General features: G+C 26.5%; 2 protein-coding genes across 18 annotated transcripts; one reads left to right on the forward strand and one right to left on the reverse strand.

Moving 5' to 3' along the window:
* Positions 1 to 75: 75 nt before the first annotated feature.
* BBS5 (Bardet-Biedl syndrome 5 protein) lies at positions 76 to 6,265 on the forward strand. 14 transcript variants are annotated; one of them, XM_076617388.1, is made up of 10 exons: positions 654 to 961; positions 1,359 to 1,433; positions 1,530 to 1,781; positions 3,398 to 3,546; positions 3,815 to 3,864; positions 3,937 to 4,064; positions 5,166 to 5,301; positions 5,370 to 5,471; positions 5,574 to 5,765; positions 5,848 to 6,265. In XM_076617388.1, the coding sequence occupies exons 4-10, from the start codon at positions 3,402 to 3,404 to the stop codon at positions 6,049 to 6,051; spliced, it is 957 nt and encodes a 318-aa protein (XP_076473503.1). In that variant the 5' UTR covers positions 654 to 961; positions 1,359 to 1,433; positions 1,530 to 1,781; positions 3,398 to 3,401; the 3' UTR covers positions 6,052 to 6,265. The 14 variants fall into 14 exon arrangements, with proteins under 14 accessions (XP_033205240.1, XP_076473498.1, XP_033205239.1 ...); XM_076617383.1 differs by adding an exon at positions 231 to 630 and having other exon boundaries at positions 768 to 1,781; XM_076617385.1 differs by having other exon boundaries at positions 654 to 1,433.
* A 375-nt stretch (positions 6,266 to 6,640) lies between these two features.
* adp (WD and tetratricopeptide repeats 1) lies at positions 6,641 to 14,338 on the reverse strand. 4 transcript variants are annotated; one of them, XM_033349337.2, is made up of 14 exons: positions 14,042 to 14,332; positions 13,682 to 13,799; positions 13,343 to 13,473; positions 13,084 to 13,195; positions 12,558 to 12,944; positions 12,271 to 12,388; positions 11,977 to 12,156; positions 11,637 to 11,740; positions 11,256 to 11,383; positions 11,101 to 11,181; positions 9,743 to 9,885; positions 7,306 to 7,450; positions 7,025 to 7,217; positions 6,641 to 6,902 (listed from the first exon to the last, which is right to left on the reverse strand). In XM_033349337.2, the coding sequence occupies exons 2-14, from the start codon at positions 13,745 to 13,747 to the stop codon at positions 6,699 to 6,701; spliced, it is 1,992 nt and encodes a 663-aa protein (XP_033205228.2). In that variant the 5' UTR covers positions 13,748 to 13,799; positions 14,042 to 14,332; the 3' UTR covers positions 6,641 to 6,698. The 4 variants fall into 4 exon arrangements, with proteins under 4 accessions (XP_033205228.2, XP_033205227.2, XP_076473495.1 ...); XM_033349336.2 differs by having other exon boundaries at positions 13,981 to 14,332; XM_076617380.1 differs by having other exon boundaries at positions 13,682 to 14,338.
* Between the last annotated feature and the right edge of the window lie 173 nt (positions 14,339 to 14,511).

Below are 14,511 nucleotides of genomic sequence, written 5' to 3' on the forward strand. Positions count from 1 at the left end.
AAAAGCACGGATCACATTCGCTGATGTCGTATCACCACTGTTATTAGTGCCAAAGTCAGTGCGTATCACAGTCAGAGACCAATAGAGAGATCACCAATGCTTATGGACGAAATTCAGCCAAAACGGACACCAAGAATAAGGGCCTCTGGTGGTCAATAGTTGCACTACTTGCTAATTTTGTCTTCGGTTTAGAGTTCTTGGTTGGAGAAACGAGCAAATGCACGGTAAGAGGGGGAATGTGCGATCGTACGATCTTGGATCGTACCGGTGAGCAGTGGAGGATAAATATGCACACGGTACCAAGTACTGTCAAAGCAGACATGTAGTGTTAGCTATAAATATGTACTAAGGACACATATTGATATGTATCTTTGTATGTGCTACCATACTCAGCATACTCTCCTGATTTTGCACCATCGGACTGATCATTTGCTCTGTTCTCTTTTTTTCTGAATGGTATAAACTTTGATTCAAATGAAGCGCAATAAAAAATCAATTGCTTCAATTTTTTGACAACAACGAGAAGCACTTTTATGAGCGTGGAAATTTGAAATTGTCCGGAAGATGGTGAAAAGCAGTAGAACAAAATGACCGATATACAGGGTGTTAATTTTAAAAGTGTTTTTAAAAGTAAGAAAAAATGACTAAATAAAATGTACATAGTTTTAAGGCGTGCAACTGATAGTGGTAAAAATATCTTGTGAAGGTCATTTTAACGGTTTTTTCAAGGTCATCTTTTTTTTTTGCATATTAACGTGCACTTTTAGTTGGAAGTGGTAGTTGGCGTCAAGATGAGCCCAACGACTTACACACCATTATCTTGAAGTGGCCTTGTAGGCGTAGAAATCAGTTTCAGTTTGAAGAATGCAGAAATAGTAAAATGAAAAGGGCAATATCACTATATTTTATTAAATGCTAAAAATACTGGCCGCCCACAGCAAGACGCATCCGTACACGATAAGTGAGTGGCTGCATTTTTTATGGCATTCCCGCGATTCATAGTGCAACATGCATTCTGTATTCGTTCTTTCATAACTTCTGGCATCGTGGGAACATCGTTATAAATACTAGATTTTAAAGTTCCCCACAAAGAGTAATCTATTGGTGATAAGTCGGGTGACCGAGCTGGCCAGTTAATGCTTGCACCACAGGCTATCCATCAGTTGAAAAACATGTCATTTAATACACTTTGAGCATTATGAGCAGGACAGTCATCATGTTGATACCACATTAATAATCGTTCTTGATATGGAACATCATCTAATAGTTCGTTTAAGTTTACAATAAGGAATTCCTTGTACCTTTCACCTTAATGTACCATTAATAAAAAATGGACCAATAATTTTGTCTTTCAATAGGCCGCACCACATATTAACACTCCAAGGAAGCTGGAGTTCCACAGTTCTAAGCCAATGAGGATTCTCAGTAGACTAGTAATGTATCTTGTACCTATTTAACCCTCCATGATTAGTAAAAGTTGAATCGTTAGTAAATAATACGTTGTCAGAAAAATTCATATTATCTTGCAGACGTATCTTGCTGCGGGCAGCCAGCATTTTGAGCATCTAATAAAATAAAGTGATATTACCCTTTTCCTTTTATTACTTCTGCATTCTTCAAACTGAAACTGATTTCTTCGCCTTCAAGGTCACTTAAAGACCATGATGTATAGGTCGTTGAACTCATCTTAACACCACTTTGTGTTATAAAAAATACATGTTAATATGAAAAAAAATACGATGACCTTGAAAAAGTCGTTAAAATGACCGAAAATAATTTAGGTGCTTGAGTTAAAATTAACAGTTTGTATAACAGAATGAAATTTTTTTTAAATATGAAAAAATCGTTTTCCATCTTCCCATGAATAAACGAAATTATTTCCCGAACAACCTAATATTTAATAATATAGAAAATATTTCTCTTTTTATTTGTACATTCTAATGTACTGTATGAATACGTTTATTTTTCACTGTAAACATATGCGTTTATATAACGACAACAGAAAGGAAGCTCTCCAAGATAGTCTTGTGTTTTATTTCAAGATCATTGACATTTTTTGTATGTATTGAATTAATATTTATTTTTTATAAAAACAAGTTCAATGATCTTTGAAATCACGAACTGGAATGGTGTTAAATTAAATAGTAAAATATAGTATTAATGTTGAAACTTTCTCGATTTTTTATTAAAATTAATTATTTATTCTGTATTGGTTTCATTTCATACTTGACAATTAATAAATCAATAGAAGTCTGGAAATATTTCAGATTACTAAATGCTTATATATATACAAACATATATATATCTAAGTGTTACACTTTCGTAGATATGGTAAGGATATTGATTTTTATGATAGTTGAATTCTACAGTACATTGTTATATTTTTAGCAAAAATGTGGCAAGATAATGAAGTTCGATTCGATGTTTCTTACACGTAATAATTGTGATACTTTTAAGTATAATTATTAGATACGTATTTTCATTTTCTCCATTTTTTATTTATATTTTTAATAGAAATTTACTGTAACGGGTGTTTCGTTTAACTGGAAACGGTGAAATATCTAAAGAGGAATTGAAGGTATCAAAAAATTGTTCTTACAAAAGTTGTTTGGTATACAGGGAGGCATTAGATGGCATGAATAATTCTTTGTAAATTAAAATTAGTGCGGGAAGTATCAAAGACAAGTCAAGTAACCTCTTTTAAATGAAATCCTATATTTTTTATCTATAATCATACATTTTATTCAAATATATGATAGTATTTGTTGAAACGAACAGCGACCTGCGATACGATGTCATTTTATGTAGTAAAATGTCATAAATTAGATCCGAAGATTAACATAAATCGGTAGCTGAACTCTACTGCATTGTCTAATGCCCTAACGCTATCGGATGACACTACATAGGACTCGGCTACTGATTTACGTTGACTTTAAAATTTATCTTATGACATTCTACGATATGAAATGACATCATGTGGTAGGTGGTTGTATTCGTCTCAACAAACCCTATCATATTATGAATAAAAAATACAGGGTTCCATTTAAAAAGATCAATTTGTCAAAAAAATGGTTTGTACCATCTAATATTCCTCTATACACCAAATAACTTTTGTAAGAATAAGTTTTGATAACTACAATTCCTTATAAGATATTTCACCGTTTCCAGTTAAACGAAACAACTATTTATAAAATCATTAACAATTAAATTAGAGTAAGAGTATAAGTAGATATGTATTAAGAATATGAATAGGTGTGTGCGTGCGTGTGCATTTATGTGTGATTAAAATGAAAAAAAAGTTAAAATGAATAGCACTATATAGATTAATATTTTATATAAAATTATGCGAAGAAATAATGAAGAGTCCATTATTTATAAAGTCTTAAATTTTTAATAGTCATATGCAACTACGATTGGGCGAATTTACTGTTGATAAACTTGACTTAATAGAAGATACAAAAGGAAATGCAGGAGATACTGGAAAACTTATAATAACTAATCTCAGAATTATATGGCATTCTTCGTTTCTTCCCAAGATCAATCTAAGTATGAATTAATTTAGTGATTCAAATCATTGAATCAAATATTCTTTTATAATCATTTTTATAACTATGTATTTCTGAAACATACACATGCTTATTAATGTGAAATAAAATTTTTGAGATATTTGTAATAATTAAAGTTAAATTTCATAATTTTGAAATTTATTAGTGCTATTTAAGATATATAAATATAATATTTGTATACACATATATAAAGTATGATTTAAGTATGATAAAAATGATAAATCTCATATAAATATGTTTTTCTGTAGGTATTGGCTATAACACCTTTATAACAATAAATACTAAAACTATACATAGTGTTAGTATGCTTTAAGAGGTCATCATTTTTGATTTTTGTTTTGCAATTAACAGAAGCATATTATTTTTGTAGTTGCAAGGAAAGCATGTGCAAGCGTTACATATTTTAGCTTCCTTCCGACATTGCAGATATGAATTTTTATTTACAAATCAAGATTTAAAAAGTACAAGACATTATACATCTGTTATTGGTGTTTACAGGTACACTTTTTATTAAATTTAAAATTTGTATTATTTATTATATAAATTGTTCTAAAACATATCTATATTTAAGACAAACATCAGGATGTACGATATTTTAAATGATTAGGATTGTGTAAATAATATTTAAGCATAATAAAAACACCTTCATATGTTTTATTTTTATTAATTTTTATTTTTAAATTGAAACCATAATGTCTAAGGTAAATAATTTTAAATATATTTTTGTCAAACTCTTTTTAATAAAAATTGAATTTTGTATTTAATTTCAAAATGATATTTTTCTGTTTTTTAAAATAGAAGCTTTTATTATTTTTTATATTTAGTAAAAATATGAAAAGATTATTTTTATGAAAATTTAGCTGTTACAAAATATGACATATGATTCTTTACCTGGATTTTTCCTATTATTATTATTTACATTTTTTTAGTCATTGCTTTTGTGTTCTGGATAAATTCATATATTTTGATTTATCATGCATTTTGATTATCTTATTATACTTATATGTTTTTTATTCATTATCTATTAGAAAACAGTATTCTTACAATCCTAATAATAATGACAATATTTCTATAACTTATACATACTTTAACAGATTTAAACCAATTTGTAGAATTATACGTATAATAACAAAATAAAATACACAACAATATATATTACTAATATACAATAAATTTATAAGATTAAAGAATTATATAAATTAAAAGTGTGGTTTATATAGTTAGTGAATAAATATAAAATTAATTAAATAAAGTAGAAAAAGAAATAAAAAAATAAATCTAAAAAGAATTTCTATTAAAGTAGGAAATAATTAATAATAGTAAGTATGTTATATAATATATCGCATACACAGAGGAGACTTTTATCAAGAAAACAATTAGTTCAATATCTTTACCACAATTTGATAAGTACAATGACATAAATTCGTTATTTGACTAACTTATTTAATAAGATTTTCAAGATTTTGATTTAATAGAACTTTTCCTAAAAAAGAACAAATATATGTAATTTGAAAGGTCTTTATCTACTTATTATCTATAGTGAAGTTAAAATTTAACGTAATTAGAGAAAAGTGTTAAATAATACTTCAAACGTTGCAGAGCATATGTTTCATCAAAAATTTATCGAGAAATTAAATTGAGAAGTGGGATAATTAATGATAAACAATTAACATTACTACCACTGGAAACAGTTCATTCAACTTTGCAAGATATTTGGAATTTATCATTAGAACAGGTTGAATTCTTATTTGTAGTAATCTATACTATTTAAAAAAAATGTATTTTTAAAATTTATTTTGTTAGGGAAATGTTGGAACTTTTATTGTAACAAATATACGTTTAGTCTGGTTTGCTGATATGAATTATCAATTCAATATATCAATTCCTTATCTTATAATAGCAAATGTAAGTGCATATATTGTGTAATATATGTAGTACATACATAAAAACATGTTAACAATCTTTAATAAAAAAATATAGTAAGGAGAATCTTTCTTTTTTAAATAGATTACTGTTAAAAATTCAAAATTTGGTCCAACTCTAGTCGTTACTAGTACAGAATCCAGTGGAGGATATATATTAGGATTTCAAGTAAATCCTATCCAAAAACTTCATACTGTTCATAAAGAAATTTTAATGTTATTAAAAGCGTTTGAAAAATCTCCTATTTTTGGTATTGATTATACATTTGAACATGAGGTAATATTATGCTAATATAGTTTTTAACAAATGCATTGAATAAATAAATATGTTATTATTAATTATCCATTAATTATTACAGGCTCCATTACAACAATTAAACGTAGAACAACAATCTGAGATACAAGACAATCAACCTGAAATTTCAAATGTGTTTGGCTATTATTTCTCTGAAGGTTCAAATCAAAGAAAACCTAGTTTTTCGATTTATTTAGGTCTTGCAGCAGAAGAACCTCGAGAAACTAGTACACTACAAAGCCTATGGGAACTTGTGCGTCAAACTTAACTGATAACATTAATAAACTTTAAATATTATGTAAACAGCACTTTATATATATAAAGTTTAGAACATAACTAATGCTAATACATCACATAAACTTTGAATATAAAATAAATATAAAAGTTAATTTTTTATTCATTTATAAATTAAAATTATAATATTTTAAATTAAAGTAAAAAAATTATTACAATAAAATATATTATTCTACATTTTTTCCTAATTTTCATTTCTTTGAATCATTTAATGTTTAGCAGCTAATTTATACAAAAAACAGAGATATAATAAACATATATATATAAGTATTATGTGTGTAAAATACAATCAATTATATTATACCATAACTATTGTCTGTTTTTAATGTGTTATCTCTTTACATATCTATGCCCATTTTTATTATATATAAAAGAAGTCGATGATAGGAATTTCACAACTATTTAGTACAACTATTTTCTTCTCTTTTCAAAATTTATATTTTTAACACTTTACCAAATATTTTTTGATAGGTTATTTATGGAAAAGTCAACGTCTATAAGGAATTGATAAAAAAATAGATAATTGGAATTAAAGCATTAGTATTCTAGAATATAACACTGAATAAGTCTTTAATTGTTTAATTGCAATTTCATACCACTTTTCAGATTTTGTCTTTAAATTTAACTTGGTCTACAATTTAAAGGTTGCACAATTGATTGATCTTGATTATCATCACCATCTTCATTCAGTTCAGCCTGCTGAACAGGAAATCTATACCCCATATTCATAAGCATTACTTCAAATGGATCGCTTTTCATGCGTATTTGATTTGCAGATGCAGCATCTTCTAAATTCTGAATTTCTCTTTCATTTATGCTACCATCCTACATCAAATAAATACTCAAATATAATTTTTAAAATTAATTAAATATTTTATAAATATCAATCCTTATTTATTTATCTTTATTAAATAAAATAGATTTTGGTAAGTAATTATAACATATACCTCAGGTAAAGGACTCCATAATCTAACTACTGGATCAATACCACTAGTAGCTAGTAAACATGTAGATGGATGAGGTTGAAGACAATTTACAATGCGTTCATCTCCTCTTAGTACACGTATAATATTTGTGGTATTACGATCCCAAATAAAGAAAGATCCATCATCTGATCCTGCTACAATATATTGACCATTGCTTAAAGAAAAAATTATTAATTATAAATGCATTACTAATTAATAAACTTCCAAAATTATTTATTAAATTATTTTTAAAATGTACTTACTTCCCAAAGAAATTGGCTTCCTTTATATCAGTTGTAGTATTACAATGCCCACAAAACCTCATTTTGTAATCAATTGTATTGCGTCGCCATTCTTGTTCATATTCTGATATTTGAATCATTAATTGATTCATATCAATATCTCTACCTGATTGTATAATAATTACATTAATCACCAATTGAAAAAATATTTTGAAAGAATGAACATAAAAAATATATTGTTAGTATACTATCATGTAACAAATATAACAGCTACATATTTGGATTCATTCATATTTCATGTGCATATTATAAAATATGGAAAGTATATTAAATCAAATAGTTTTCTTTTACTTTTCCTTTATATTTCTGTAAAACATGTCTTTTGTACTGAATACATATTTATTTTACTTTTTCGTACTTAATTGCCTTAAAATGTTATACTTGATGTGCAAAAATATAAAAATTTAAAGAAAAAGCACTAATTTTATATAGTTCTTATATTCTACAATGTCCATAATATAAGACAATAGATTTAGTTGTTGTATTGTGTATATGTTTAAGATATTTTATTAAAGGATATTGGGTTGCTAACTAAGTGATTGCGGATTTTGTCAATATCACCTAATGACAAAATCTGCAATAACTTAGTTGCCAACCCAATATATATATTCTACTATAGATTAATATCTATGACATTATGAAAGAAATAGGGCCTTGAGACTTCTTTCATTCAGCACAAGATCTTATTCCCTATGAAACTACATGGAGGAGTAAAGATGAAAATACCTTTAAAATATTCAATGCAAGTAAATTGTATGTAATATATAATATTAATTTTTATATTAAACTAAATATTTTTCAGCTTTAACGAATTTTTAAAATAGTAAACTCTTTAGAATTAAATTAGGATACTATTAATAATTAAAAGGCATGCAAACTTATTTATGAAGTGAAAGTGAATAGGTATATAAATATATCTAGAAGAAGAGCTAGAAGAAGAGATAAAAGATATATAAATATAATGTAACACATCATATACAATGTATAATCTAATACATGAATGTCTGTTTTAAGGAAATATGCACGACAATACTACATACAATTATATATCCAAATAAAATCTTATGTTTTTTATTCATTTAGCAAATTATTTGGGGGAATTTGGAAATTTAAAAAAAAAGTTTAAAGAAAGAGAGAAAATATTTTGTTATGATATCGCTATTAGTACATATTTTAGCTGTACCAGGCAAGTAATCCTTGAAAATAATACAAATAATACATTAGTAGGTAAAATTTTTAGTGACATATTATGTTATATTTATATCACTGCTTATTATACTAGAATTAAATGATATCAACATGGTGTACTGAATACAATTTTACATCTGGATACATGTAAAAATGAAACTAGATAACATACTCCTTTTAAATGTTTGTTTTCTTAAACAAGGCAATATTTCGTAATATTGAAATAATTAATAAGCAGAATTTTATTATTTATCAATGGAAACCGTAAGATGAATCAATTATGTATAAAATCATTCACAAAATCAGAAATCTTACAAAATATTTTTCTTTGTTATATGTGATTTCAATACATGTATATATATACGTATTTGTATGTCGTATATATGTATATGTGTGTTGTATATATGTATACATACGTGTATGTATATACAATGTTCAGAAAAATGGATTTAAAGGAGAAAGAATGTTTTTGAATACTTTGTTCGTCTCATAGAATACCTTTTAACTTCTTTCTTAATGTTAATATATTTAGTATATATTCCAAATTTGTTTTTATATGGATGTTATGAATATTATGTACATCGTTTGCATATTTTTATTGACTGTTATGGCATTATTAGACTTATACTATGCATTATATATAATATAAGGATGATATAATGAAATATTACTACAAGATATAAACGTCATAGAATAAAAGGATTTTTTATTCCACTTTTCTATCATTATTTATTGTGATTAATAGAACTTCTTGTGCTTGGTGGATAAATATGTTACGTATTAAATGAGTAATAATTATTAATTCATTCTAATTCTTTAGTGAACTGAAATACTTTTTAGCTATAAATAATACTTTAAACCTCCAGTCTCAAAGAACAGATTACTGTAAAAACTTGTTGAAATAAAAATATCCAGTTTAACATGAAAATAAAAATTTCGTATTTCATAGATGCCCATTCTTATTAAAAAATGTATGAGATGAACTTCATTTTTACACTTTAATATTACTCTCAATAACTTTCTTGCAGTAAATAAGGAGACTTTTTTGTGTAAAAAACAATATAAAAATTTGCAAGTTCCTATCATAGATTCAAAAAAATTAATCCGAAACTACTTTAGTAAAAACCTCCTATATATATATATATATGAAATATGTATATGTATACATATCATATCAACCTTGAATATAATATAACGAAAAAAGACATACCAGAATCTATAGCTTCTTTTATATCCATTTTTAATGCTTTACACGCAGAGTTGGATGCATATTCCGGAAATTTTTGTTGAAAGTCTTTAATTATTTTATCAGCTTCAACTGATTGATGTAAATCAAAGAGACAACGAGCCAATCTATAAATATATATATGCGTATATATATATATATGTACACATATGTGTATATATGTATACAGAATGAATCACGTAAAACAAGCCATCTGTCTAACACTTTCAGTTGTGGAGGTAAGAAGAAATGTTTGAAACAAAAGTTATTTGAAATTTCATCTTTTTAAATGGAACTATATGTTTTTGGACATCTATAATGGTATCCTTCTTCAAGATAATAACCCTAGTCATACAAGATCACTAAAGGTTACGGACGCAGTAATATATAAGAAATTAAAATTCATGATGAATGTTCCTAAAACAGAGTATTCTTGACTTTATTAACAGAATCATACTCAATACAAAATCTAAACAAATTTTGTGAAGACATTTATCATCAAAATCCTCTCACAGTTATGTAAATAGTAATACGAATAATAGACTGATATTAAGTTTCAAATGATAAATATCTTTAAACTATCATTAGTCTACATTTTTGCATTCAAGTACTATGCTTGTACCGAGACAGATTTCCTGAACGGCTTTGTCTACCTCGTTCTACGTTTTACGCATACAGTTATAGAAGAATTTTAAGAGACCAACAACATATCCATACATTTTGAATTGATTGAGTATGATTCTGGCATTAAAACCGAAATATTCTGTTTCGGAAGCATTCATCATAAATTTTCATTTTTTACCTATTATTACGTCCATAAGCTTGAGTGACCTTAAATGATATAAGCATTGTCGTATGGAGAGCTACAGTCGTAAGTGCCCAAAAACACATAATTCCATTTAAAGAGATGATGTTACAAATTTTCTAAGCACGTCCACCTGTTAAAAAGTTTTTACCATTTCCTAATAGTTGGAGCCAAATAACTTTTGTTTCAAACATTTATCTTATTTCCATAATTGAAAATGTTATTCAGGTGGCATATCTTATACGACACACTCTGCATATAATATACATATTACATATATGTTAAATTTTCTAAAATTAATCACCAATTTCCAGGCATTTCCAATAATTTGCTAAATAAATGTTTTGAACGAAAGTTAGATCAACAGCTGTAAATCATAGCCAATGAAACGGTATTATTGTTATTGTTAGAACTGCCTGAAAAATGATGGTTAATCTTAGAAGATACACCCTGTATACAAGATTATATTATACATATTACGTTTAATTAAACTGAATATGTTATCATATATGAACATATATTCACAGATCGTTATTACCTAAAATGAGCCTTTACATGTCCAGGATCAAGAAGCAATGTTGTTTGACAATCTTTAAGAGCAGCATATATATCACCATCCCTGTAAATTACGTACAACTCTATTCAAAATCTATATCCAGAAATATAAAAAGTATAATAGTGGAGAGATCATACCAAGTTCTTTTCATATATGCTGCAGCTCTGTTAGCAAAAAGCACAGCAGCAGTAGGACAATAACAGATTGCTTTATTGTATAAATTAATTGCCAATGTGTACTTTTGTTGTTCAAAGCTTTCATTTGCCTACAAAGAAAAACAATAATAAGAGAAGAAAAGGAACATAATTAACTCATTTAATTATTTTCAGATATAATAAAGAATTATTTAATTAAATAAATCAAGTAAATTAGTCCAAATTAATATTATACAATTTTTAACCGTTTTTTCTACAATAATTTATTATAATCATTGTTTAAAATATTGTTCAATAAAAGAAAATTATTTATTTTATATTTTTAACTATAAAATAAGATTTATATAAAACAAGTAAACTTACTTGACGTTTTAATTCTTCAACATGTGGTGGTAGGATTTTAATGTTTTTGTTGGTAAAATCTGTAATATCTTCATGATTTGCCATACTGCACTTTTCAAAATCTCCTATTAGCAGTTTTTAACGAATTTAAAGTTGCATATAAATTTAAGATATAACTTAATTTATCTAAGATTGTAGTAGATAGCGAACAATATAAAATTTAATATAAAAGTTATTATTCCAATCATAACTGGTATTTTATGATGATTACCATTTATATATATTTCCTATTATATTTTCAAAATGTTTAAAAAGTCATGATTCACAAAATATAAAACATTGTAATAATTATAATCATTACCCAAATACATATTTGAGGTGTAACCAAAGCAAGTCTTCAAATTTTTTGGATTATTGATGTCAAATAAATAAATTTGTTCACCACCCATGTTAACAAGTAGCTCGTTTCCGTCAGCACTGAAGGTTAAATATGTAGTAGTGAGACTTCTATTACTGTCACGTTGCCGAGAATGCAGATGGCCTGCTCAATATCAAACATTAATAGTTTTCGTTAGAGTGATCGTGTAATATATAACAATAGAGGAAGATAAGGGTAAAGGAGTCGCGTACGCTATTTCTGATCGTACGAACGAACCCGCGATAAAGTACTGTGCGCAACCCAGTGGTACATTCTCATCTGGATCACCTCCACCAGCTAGACGTATACATACATTTCCTCTTGTCCAGTTACTATGTGGAGACGAAATAGGCACCTATCGTCAAAACAACATACAAAGAAAAATTTTTCTTGCTCAATCATTTAATGTTGGTTTATATTAGTGTTTATTTCAAATATATCATAGTTTAAGAATAAGGCTTTTTCAAATAAAACTATTTTTATACATAAATTTATTGAATGCTTAGTTTTTGTTTTGTAATTACCTGAGAAAGCTTAATCATTCTACGGTCATACATTCGTATATATGCATCATTGGCTCCAATAGCTATTAGTTCAGGTTTTTTTGGATTCACAGAAATACACTTGCCTTCTGCATATCGACCAGCATGATTAACAAGATTTACTAATACACTATTACAACCATTGCTTTTGCAACTATGAGGAGCACGAATATCATATTGTAAAATAAGACCATCTTCTGCAGCACTCCAAAAAAGAAAAGGTACAGTAGTTGCAGTAGCAATACGTTTTACACGACCTATATGACAATTACATGAAAATATTGGTTCAAGAAGTGTAAGATCACGAACTCGTACTTTCCCATCTCCAGCACCTGATACCAATATCCTATCATTTGATTTTGGCATGAACTACAAAACAAAAAAAGGATTATATTCTTTTCTCACTGCCGATCTCCAAAACTCTGAGAATTTAAAACTTATAGAAATTAATAACTATTTAAATTAAAATTTTAGTACTTAGAAGATTACATATATAATATTAAATTACCTTAACAGAAAATATATTTCCATGATGACGTGTACGAAGTATTAACTTTTTTTCATATCGAAATGGATCCCATAATATAATATTCATATCATCAGATGCTGAAGCAAGAATTCTAAAAATATATGTTAATACATAAACATATAACTTATAGTTAATTTATAGTTAATTTTCTCATTATCTACGGATATTTACATTTATTCTAAATAATTCTATGATGTTACTCTATGACTGTGTTTTATGTTATTTAAAAAATACTTACTGCCCACTTTCATTCCATTCTAAACAATTAACACATCCTGTATGACCAACTAATTCTTTTTCAAGTCCTAACCGGGATATCAAATTTTCTGTCACATGTAACTTCTGAGAAACTGCATATGCCACTGAATCCTAAATAAAATAATTTAAATAGAATTAAACATCAATTTACTTTTATATAAAACATGTTTAAAAAAATAATAAAGTCTATACTAACATATAAAGACATTATGAGAAACCATTAAACTTATATTAAGAAATAATAAATATTAATATATTTACAACTAAATAAATAGATAAAGAAATGCGTAATTATATATTATTATATATATTAACGTACCCGTATTTCACGTTGACGTACTAAATCCAAAACTCTGTAATCTTTATCATGTATGTTAGGAAGCATTTCTATGTTTATTTCATAAATCACTTATTGTACTAAAAAAATTAAATATCCTCTGAAAATCATAAGAAAATTTATTGTCATTTTTATTTAATATATTACGTTTGAATTTTTTTTAGTAAAAGATGTAAATGTATGCAATTATGTGTTTTGCAAAATATAACCTCTCATATAGAGGTACTATTGTATTGAAAGTGTAAAAATTAGTTTTACGAAAACCGGACAAGAATACTTAACTTAAAATTAATGCGATAAAACAAGATACAAAACGGTTAATAAGTCGTTACTTATTCATACATCATCAAAATGTTATTGAAATGTTCTTGCACTGCTGTCCTTTTACACAATACCATGAACTTAACATAACTTTTGTACTTTATCACATTCTATCGTATAGTTGATATATGTATATATATGTATGTCTATATATATACATATATTTATTTATGTATCATATTCATTCTTTTGAGTTCACATATGAACCAATTTTGCAATTATTTTTTATCTTTTAGAACAACTGATGTGGAGATATAACTCTCTGTATATCAAGTCTTGCTTCCATTTTCATTTTTTACGTGTTCCTCTATTATTTGATTTGTCTGTTCAGGTTTGACATCTATAATAATTAAATTAATCTAGAATAGTAATAAATCTGATATATATGTTAAATTTTCTTCACTTTATTATTTATGTAAAATATATCTGTACGTATATCTTTGTTTATGAATCTTTCTAATTTGAGAATAAATATTTTAAATGTCATTATA

This window comes from Bombus vancouverensis, chromosome 3 (genome assembly GCF_051014615.1).
Source record: "Bombus vancouverensis nearcticus chromosome 3, iyBomVanc1_principal, whole genome shotgun sequence".
Taxonomy (NCBI): Eukaryota; Metazoa; Arthropoda; class Insecta; order Hymenoptera; family Apidae; genus Bombus; species Bombus vancouverensis.